The 9,988-nt window shown below is 41.7% G+C and overlaps 1 protein-coding gene across 1 annotated transcript in view; it reads left to right on the top strand.

Moving 5' to 3' along the window:
• Positions 1 to 1,309: 1,309 nt before the first annotated feature.
• The window catches only part of spint1b (serine peptidase inhibitor, Kunitz type 1 b), a 35,147-nt gene continuing 26,468 nt past the window's right edge, over positions 1,310 to 9,988 (top strand). Inside the window, exons 1-4 of the mRNA XM_058379478.1 lie at positions 1,310 to 2,168; positions 4,562 to 4,719; positions 5,729 to 5,870; positions 7,115 to 7,285. Coding sequence (XP_058235461.1) covers positions 1,778 to 2,168; positions 4,562 to 4,719; positions 5,729 to 5,870; positions 7,115 to 7,285 — 862 coding nt within the window. The 5' untranslated portion in view covers positions 1,310 to 1,777. The remainder of the gene's footprint in view (positions 2,169 to 4,561; positions 4,720 to 5,728; positions 5,871 to 7,114; positions 7,286 to 9,988) is intronic.

Genomic DNA, 9,988 nt, shown 5'->3' with positions numbered 1-9,988 from the left:
CATGAAAACCCATTCCACAAAGCTCTCTACACACTGAACTTGAGCTAATCTGAAGGCCACATGACGTTTGGAGTTCTGTAGCTATTGACTCTGTAGAAAGTTGGCGACTTCTGCACACTGTGTGCCTCAACGTACGTGGGCTACCACTTCGTGGTCTGCGTTGCTGTACATATATATATATATATATATATATATATATATATATATATATAAACAGGAAAAAAATAAGAGCTAGCTTAAATGTAGGTCTTAGAGAGATAGGTCTTCATCCGGTGTTTGAAGACGGTCAGTGACTCGGCTGTATGGACATCTAGGGGAAGTTCATTCCACCACCTCAGTGCCCGAACAGAGAAGAGTCTAGATGTAGACCTACCTCTGACCCTGAGAGATGGTGGAGCAGTGCTAGTGTGCTAGTGGACCTGAGGGAGCGAGGGTCAGTGTGGGAAGTAATAAGATCTTTGAGGTCAGATAGTTCTTGGCTTTGTAGGGAAGGGTCAGTGTTTTGAGTCTGATGCAGCTACAGGAAGTCAGTGGAGGAGCAGCAGTGTTGTGGTGTGGGAGAACAGTGGGGTGGTGGTGGTGGTGGTGGAGAATAGTGGGGTGGTGGTGAAGAACTTAGACAAGTTGAAAACAAGTCACACAGCTGCATTTTGGGTCATTAGCAGGGAACAAACTGCATTCAGATGAAGACCATATGGAATGTTTTTGCAGTTGTACAAATGAAATCAAGAGTAACAGATTACATGCTTGAATAAAATATCTGACTGCATTTCACAGGACCTTCTGAAGTTCAAGTGGGATAAAATGGAGAAATTATTTACAGGAGATTAAAAGAAAAAGTAAACCAACATTCAGAAGCAAGGTGAGAAAATCTGTAACGCTCTCTACTTCCACAGTGGCTGTAAAGAGTCATGGTTTGAGTTCCTCTCTTTTCTGGAGCTCAAACCTCTCTGAATATTTCAGAAGAAAGAATAAATATCTTCACATGCAGCTGGATACAATCCCACTGTTTATAGAAAATATATTACACACCCAGTGTCTCTGATACAGGAACCAGTTTCACCTTCACCCTGGCCAGTTTAAAGCACTAACTCAAGATGGATGAATGAATAATACACACACACACACACACACACAAAAGAGTCAGTTATTACAAAATATAAAACCTGTTGCACAGGGATTAGTGTGTGTGTGTGTGTGTGTGTGTGTGTGTGCGCGCGCGCGCGCGCGGGTCCTCTGGTCCTGTCTGAGCTTGTCTGTTAAATGAACATGAAAAAAAAACACCACAAAGAAAAGACAAAAGTTCTTCAAAAGTTCTTTAACTTTAACTTTAACGTTCTTTAATAATTTAATCGACTTTAACAGAAAGTTCAGGAAATGTTCAGTAATGTCGTGTATCTCTGTTTTTGTCTTTCTTTGTGTTTAACTTTCTGTCCTATTCGCTCGTGCAGAGAGTGACGTCACACTAAGGGGCAATTCCTGGGTGAATGTTCCAGGAAAAGATCAGACACACCTGAGCGCGGATCTGGGAGCTGATCTAACTCCGTCTGATCAACAGGACCTTTCTTCATTACATCAGACCTTCCTCCTGATCCAGTGTGAGAGCGGAAGAAGAGGAAGAGCGCGTGGTTTTCACCAGCTTTACTTTATTGCACCGAGTTGCTTAATTACTTACTGCCGAAAGCAAGCAAGCGCCGCAGTGTGTGTGTGTGTGTGTGTGTGTGTGTGTAGAGACCGCAGTTCGGCTGTTGTGTGTGTGTGTATAAACCTGTGTATAATGGGTTGTTTGCGCATGGCTGTGTGTTGGAGTTGTGTGTTTTTGCTCCTGATACACACTTCGGTACAGAGCTGCAGTAGACTCTTCACGCAGGCACGCGCAGGGTTCGTGCTGAACACGGAGGACAGCGTGGCGGAAGGCGCGAGCTACATCTCCAACCCCAGCGCGGGGACACCAGAGGCCTGCCTGAGCGCGTGCTGCCGGCACTCTCAGTGCAACCTGGCTCTGATGGAGGCAGGAACGGAAGACAAGACACTCACGAACTGTTTCCTGTTCGACTGTTTGTACCGAAATCAGTTCGTCTGCAGCTTCTCCAGGAAAGCCGGCTTCACGAGTTACATCGAGGATTCGGTTTATGAGAGACACCTGCGCGGGCCAGGGGGAAAATCCGGTCAGCAATCATCTGTCTGTCTGTCTGTCTGTCTGTCTGTCTGTCATTAGAACACACTAATACCTGGTTATTATCATACATTTACACCCACTGTCCACTTTATCAGGAACACCTGTACATTTCTCTAATAGGTGGCAGCAGCAGTGTGTGTGAGCTCCACACCGTTCCGTGGGAACACTGGACACTGCTGTGGGAAATCCCAGCAGCAGCTTCTGCTACCGAAACTCCTGCCATGGTTCAAGTCACATACTTTGCTCTTATCTTTACTCTTAAAGAAACAGTTCAACTTATACAGCACGTGTTCTATTATTATTAATAGATATTATATCTGATGAACTTAAAAATACATATTAAAATATCATATTAATGAAAATACAGTAATACCTCACACATCCGCAAGGTTCTGTTCCAGGACCCGTCTCCAGTGACAAGGTTTTGCGGATGTTCGGTGGAATCACTAAAAATGTTAATACTGTACTGTAAATGCTTATTTTTTAATATTTTTTTTATTAGTTTATTGGGAGTTCATTTTTGGCCTTGCACAAATCTGGCTCCTCAAGATTAGTTTTGGAACAGCTGAAGGTACCACAAGCATCTGTACAAACATCTGTATGTAACCATGAAAATTCTGGCATGCTGACAGAGGCACAGAGGATCTTCTATTTATGTTTGAAATTTAGTCTAAAAGGTTCAGCTGCACACCTGTATGAGTCTGTTAGAAAGATGACAAGATTCCAGAGGTTCTACAAGATTTTGTTATCTGTGCGTATTAGTGATCATTCAGCTACAAGAGCATTAGTGAGATCAGACACTGATGTTGGGTGAGGAGGTCAGGTGTTCCAGTTCATCCCATAGGTATTGGGGTTGTGGTCATTGTTCTGTGAAAGACCAAACCTTAGATGAAACCATAATCCCTCGTCCCAACACTGTTGCACTCTGTGTCCCCATAAGTCATGTTCTCCAAGCCTTCTCCTAGTCCAGATTTGTCCATCAGATGGCCAGATAGTGAAACATGATTTATGAGTCCAGAGATGATGTTTTACTGCTCCAGAGCCCAGTGTTGATGCGTCACTCTTCTCCAGCCCATGCTCAGCATTGTGTATAGTGATCTTCACCATGTGTGTAGCTCTGCAGCCCTGAAATATCTGCTCAGTATCATGCACCTATTAACAACGGACCAAGCTGAAACTCTGGAACACAAGGACGTAGAAAAAAGACAACTGTCCAATTTGAATAATTATAGAAATGTTGGCGTCCTGAAAGAGACCCTGTGATGCTAAAGAGACCCTGTGATGCTAAAGAGACCCTGTGATGCTAAAGAGACCCTGTGATGCTAAATCTGAAAATTTAATTTTAACCAAAAAAAAGAGCGGCAAATTCTTTCTGAATGGGACTGGAGCTGAAGGGGGGGGGGTGACTAAATTACTGAAAGATCATCAGCATGAAGGGGATTTTTATCTGTGGTACTGTAATAAATGATTTAGTCTGTGGAGGCTTTAAAGGCTCTGAGGTTAAGACTAAGGTCTCTGATTGAGTGCTGTGAAGGAAACTAATACATACATGAGCTGGTGTGGCTCTACAGAGTCATCTGATCCAGAAAATTAATGTTTTACTAAAAACTCATTCAACCAGGACAGAAAATAGCTAATCAGTGAGTCAAAAGCTTTTACTGAATCTAATGAAATCACAACTTGGGGGGAAGTTAGATGTGTGTGGAATATTTAAGAGTTCTGTAGATGCTGGTCCTTAATCAAGCTTCTGCATTAATAACTTTTTTTATAAAACTCTGTTCTGAGATGATCTGGTCCAGGGAACCTGTTGCTTATTAGAGAACCAGTGGTTTGTGAGCTTCTTAACACCTTCTGGGTTGTAACTAGATAATCAGAATTCTTTGGAGACTTTCTCAGTATGAGAGCCTCTGCCTTTCTGTAGAACGCAGGATAAATTCCGTCTGAAATTCTGGTCAGTTTTTGAAACCAAGATGGTTGGACCATTTCTAAGATGGTGTCTGAACCTTCAGTTTATTTTCTGGATCTATTTTCATGAGATGATGAGATGATTTCCTCCCAAAGGTCTGTTCTGAGTCATTCCTTCAGTTTGTTTGTTTGTTTGTTTGTTTGTTTGTTTGTTTGTTTGTTTGTGCTAAAAATGCTTTATACTTAATAACACACAGATTTTAACCTGAAAGCTGTCTGACTGGTTATTCCAGATCAGTAACCTGTTAATCTGCACTGTCCGGTGTGTGTGTACATTTTTGACCCACTGAAAAACTGACCTATAACAAAAGAATCTTGACCACTGAGCTGCCATATATCACTGACTTTGATGTAGTAAAAGGTGACCTGTGATCTCTGTACCTGTGAAGGAAATGAGTGTGTGCTCTTACTTTGCAGGAGAAAAGGATAAACGTCCAATAGCCATCGCAGGAGCCGACATAGTGACCAGAGCTGGAGAAGAAGTGACATTGAACGGCATTGAAAGCTGGGATGACAAAAATATCACCAAATATGAGTGGACACGTCTGAGTGGAGATGCTTCTGTTGTGATGAAGGTAAACTTCTCTAACACTACTGAGGAGGTCAAGGCTGAGAGAGGTCATGGGGTCAGTTCCAAATGAGGACTAAAGGATGAAGGAGTCAAAGTTTCAGTTCCTGTGGTCAGCTCTGTCCAGCATGTTCATTATTTCTGTAACTCTTACTGGCATTGTTTTGTATTGGTTAATTATTTAAAGTGACTCAGATTGAGGTCTACATTTGGTCAACATACCTGAACACTGCAGGAGCACTTAAGCCTAGTTCACACTACAGGATTTTAAGCCCGATTTGTAAATTAACGAGCTGGCCGACAGATCGGTCTGTGATCGTGGGAAAATCAGCAGGTGATCAGCGCTCGGCAATCTTTGTGTGAACTACTCCACAACGCCTCAAAGAGGCTCACTGACGCATCGCTGACAAAATCCAGATATCTGGCATGTTAAATATCTGGGACAGTCGGCCGACTCGACATCACGTGGTGTCAATTGTAGCTACGACCTCCAGCCAATGAGAGAGCAAGTCAACAGAGTTGAGAGTTGTTGTCAGATGGTGTGGTGTGCGACGCCCTCTTGTGGATCATTTACGAAGCGTCGCGTAGTGTGAACACCACAAGGACAAAAAGACATACAGTGAAGTCCTGTAGTCTGAACAGCAAAGTGATCTGCCGACGGTTAAAGTCTTGTAGTGTGACCAGGCCTTTAAGCACACTAAACCCCCTAGTCAGACACTTGACCACTCAGCCCTTGGGTCACTGAATGGAGACTGTAGAGATTTATAAATTTTAGTCCATTCAGCAGCCCTGTAGAGGAAGTGCCTTCCTGCCCCAGTACTGACCACCTCATTCTTTCAGACACTGCCCACAGCTTGTGGTCAGCTGCTGCTAAAAAATCCCATTAGAAACTGAAATAGCAATAGCCTTTATTTGTCACATGTACATTACAGCACAGTGAAATTCTTTCAGTTAATCAGCTTGTTCTTTCTGGTACAGAGACAGTGATGTTTTATTTCTGTATTCTTCTCTCGAAGGAAACAGAGTTCACAGATCAGCGGCTGCTGCGAAATCTTCTTCCTGGAGTTTATCGTTTTCAGCTCACGGTCACTGATTCAGCTGGACAGTCAGACAGTGTGTCTGTTACCGTGCTCGTCCTCACGCAGGAGCAATCCGAGGGTCAGTAATGATTATAAACACATCAGTATTATCAGAATAATTTATTCTTTATAATCATTATTCTTCATCCTAATAATTCTGTTTATAATGGATCACAGCATGTGTGTACCAGCTGTTTAAAACACACACACACACACACATTCACGCACGGCCTGGGTGTGTATAGCTCAACTCCACCTTGAACAGGTTTAACATGTTGCTGTGTGTGTGTGTGTGTGTGTGTGTAAAAACACCTGCATCCTGGCTTTCTCTTCCCCACACACACAGACACACACACATGCAATACAAGCAAATACTGTCAAAGTAAGTGGTGTTTGGGTGAAAGGTCTGAGTTGTGTAACTGTGTGAAAGTGTGAGAGAATTAAAGACAGACGGGGAGAGGAGAGGAGAGCGAGGGATTGTGATGAAAAAGAGAATAAAAGAAGAATAGATGAAAAAAGAAATTGTTCTAAAAACTTGAATAAAAACTAAAATTTGGAAAAACATTCATGTCTTGTGGGAGCTCTCACATCATCTCAGTGATGAGGAGGAGGAGGAGGATTATGATGTGGATGATGATTATTAGATTAGATTCAGCTTTATTGTCATTGTGCAGAATACATGTACAGAGCCAATGAAATGCAGTTAGCATCCAACCAGAAGTGCCTAAGTGGCATATTTACAATAAATATCAATAAGGATATACAGTTTTATATATATATGCATGTTTAAATAGCATTGTTATGTACAGGATACAAATGTACAGTAGTTTTATAATTTCTGTAGTGCAAAGATGGCAGGTGTATAGCAGTGAGGGTAAAGTAAATTATGATGAGGAGAAGGAGGAGGATGCTGAGGTTGATGAGTTACTTACTGACCCTTTAATACTTTATTGAAAGATTGATAAGTGATGTGGTAAACTCCAGTTGGTGTGAATGTGTGTGTGTTGATGGTGTGCTGCATTGGACCGGCGTCCTGTCCAGGGTGAATTCTCCCATCTACTGTCCAGTCTGATCAAGAGAGACTCCAGGTTCACCAGCACAATGACCAGGATGACCTGATGCTCAGACACTCTGAGGAAGCAGCTGTGTTTTAATAAGACACTAAGGAAAGGGTTAATTATGTAATGATGTATTTCAGGGATGTGTTGAGTTTACGAGTTTGAGAGGAAACTGATGGATTGTTTATTTAGAAACTTTATTTTATTTTCAAAATTTTCTTCTTCTTGCTGTTTTTTCAGTGTTTCTGTTCTGTATCTGTTTCAGTCCATTGTCTGAACCCGATGAAGGTGGGTCCATGTCGCGGCTCTTTCCCTCGCTGGCACTTTAATGCTGCATCAGGTGTGTGTGAGAAATTCATCTACGGAGGATGTAAACAAAACAACAACAACTACCTGTCCCAGGAGGAGTGTTCAGAAGCCTGTAATGGCACCACAGGTACAACATGAGCACTTTATACATGTTCATTAATCATGAAGTCCTTCCTGTTCTCCTCTGCGCAGCTGGTGACCCACACCATGGTGTAGTAGTAAGGGAGGCTCTCTGGTGCTGACCGATAGATGATGGTCAGTGGGTGAGGAGGTAGAGGAAGTAGAGCCTCTGATGGAGATGTGTGTGTTCTAGGTGAGGTCAGCTGAGATGTGCACTTAAAGCTCAGAGGGCAGAGAGCTCAGTGTGCTTCCATCTGCTGAAATCCACCATCAGTTCCTTGGTGTTTGTAGTGTTGAAGTCCAGGTTATTGTAGGAACACCTTTCGGTCACCGTTCTGAAATCCACAGACAGCATTCTTACCGAGGTGTTGTTCTGGTCAGGTGTGTGAGTGCTGTGTGGAGAGTTAAAGTGAACAGAATAAACAGCATGCTGATGATGGAAGCGGTCAGTAAATGTTGGGTGTCTGTGCTGTGTGTATAAAACATATCAGAACTTTTTACACCTCAGTGTCTGAAATAACAACATATAAAAAGTGAATGGGGTGAAAACAGACTATAACCTATTTTCATAAGTATACACACCCCAAACAAATCGTTTATTCAAGCAGTTTTCCATTTGATTTCACCACTGAGTGTTTTTGAATCGATCAGCATCTGATTTCCTGTGTAGATGTGGATGTCAGCTCTTTGGGTCATTGTCATGCTGAAAGGTTCCTTTTCATCTTCAGATTACTAACACCTGAAGATTTCCACTAAATGGACTGGTATTTGCAGCTCTTCATGATTCTCACCAGGTCCATAAAAGCTCAGGTTCTGGCTGAAAAAAGCAGCAAGACAGACAGACAGAACTACAGTACAGAACTATAGTACAGGTACATAGCAATGACATGCCGTACCATCATGCTACACATGGTGGGGCTCTTTTGCTGTTTTTTACACTGAACATCCCTTTCGGAAGGATGAAATTATTAAACTGTTTGGAGACCAGCACACATTCTGCCCCATGGTTTGGGGTGATTTAGTTCAGTTTGATGTGTTTTGTTAAAGTGCATGGTCTAGTGCTCCTGCCCCCGAGCTCAGACAGCTTCTGAGTGCTTCTCAGAGGAATTAGTAGGTGTCAGATTTTAGAGGGATGTCCTGTTCTTGCTGATGCTTCATTTTTCTACGCTGTTCCATGCTCCAGCTAATATTTTGGAAATTGATATTTTTTTAACTGGACAGATATCATGCATGCGTTGTAAGTGCTCTGGCTTCAGCAATTCAATTTAATTCAATTCAGTTTTATTTGTATAGCACTTTTAACAATGGATATTCAATTCAATTCAAAAACTTTTTGTCCCCAAGGGGCAATTAAAGGCACGTGAGCAGCATGAAGGGCATAATAATAATAATAATAATAATAATAATAATAAAAATACAGTAAAAATTTATATATATATATATATATATATATATATATATATATATATATATATATATATATAATATAAAAAACAAGAACAGTACTAGTAATAATTATCTCAAAGCAGCTTTACAGAACATAAGAAACAAAGTACAAAAGTCCTAGATTAATGTTAGACAAAATCATCCCTAGTAAGATGCCTGAGGTGACTGTGGTGAGGAAAAACTCCCTTAGATGGTATGAGGAACAAACCTTGACAGGAACCAGACTTAAATGGGAACTGCATCGTCATCTGAGTGACACCAGAGAATGTAATTATAAGTGATTATGAACAGCGGAGAGTGTGATGATGAACAATGTGCTTTCTGCACTCATGTACAGTCAGTTGGAGTTGTGTGATGCAGACAGATGAGACCATGAAGATGTGATGAAACCCCTTCAGAAACCGCTGATCTTTATATGGAGTTCATCAGAATCATGTCGGTGGTGACGGCTGGATGATTACTGTTGAACATGAGAGGAGATGTTATTGGTTGATTCTGAACTCAGCCACACCCTCAGTTATAGAAGGATGTGAGTTCTTATGCAACCTGGTTATTGAAACTTTTTTTCTCTGTTTTCACTAAAACATGTTTCTGATTATATACAGCTTCATTTTTGTATGTTGTAAATTCACATAGAGGTGGAAAATGTTCTGATCTGATCTTAAACTTTTAATATCCACTGTACACCTCAAACATACTGGGACACCGGCCCTTTACTACATACACATTTATACAGCAGTGTAGTATAAACATCCTTTTGTAAATATATTTTAATAACAGTGAATTACACTGTCTGGACAAAACCACTTAAACTTTCTGCTATTTTGTCTGACCGAATTCCCTGAGCCATGATTTCTATACATTTATACATCATCACAACATTGGTTTCTCTGGAGCTTCAGTAATGTCTCACCAAGATCCCGTGCTGATGATGGGAGAGTCTGATCGCTGGGTAACGTCTCCTGCAGCACATCCCACAGACTCTCACTGGGGTTAAGGTCTGGACTCTGTGGTGTCCAATCCATGCGTATAGATAATGTCTCCTGCTCCCTGAACCTCTCTCTCACAGTGTGAGCTCCATGAATCCTGGCCTTGTCATCTTGGAATATGGTCGTGCCATCATGGGAGGAAGAGTCCACTGATGCAGAACCTGGTCATTCAGTATATTCAGCTCATCAGCTGACCTCATTTTATAGACCCATAACAGTGCTGAAGCTGAACCTGAGCACCTGAAGCAGTGTTTTAATTTCACCAAACTCTGATC

This window comes from Hemibagrus wyckioides, linkage group LG25, assembly GCF_019097595.1.
Source record: "Hemibagrus wyckioides isolate EC202008001 linkage group LG25, SWU_Hwy_1.0, whole genome shotgun sequence".
Classification (NCBI taxonomy): Eukaryota; Metazoa; Chordata; class Actinopteri; order Siluriformes; family Bagridae; genus Hemibagrus; species Hemibagrus wyckioides.
The sequence above is the reverse complement of the archived record's forward strand: the minus strand, read 5'-3'. Positions and strand labels throughout refer to the sequence as shown.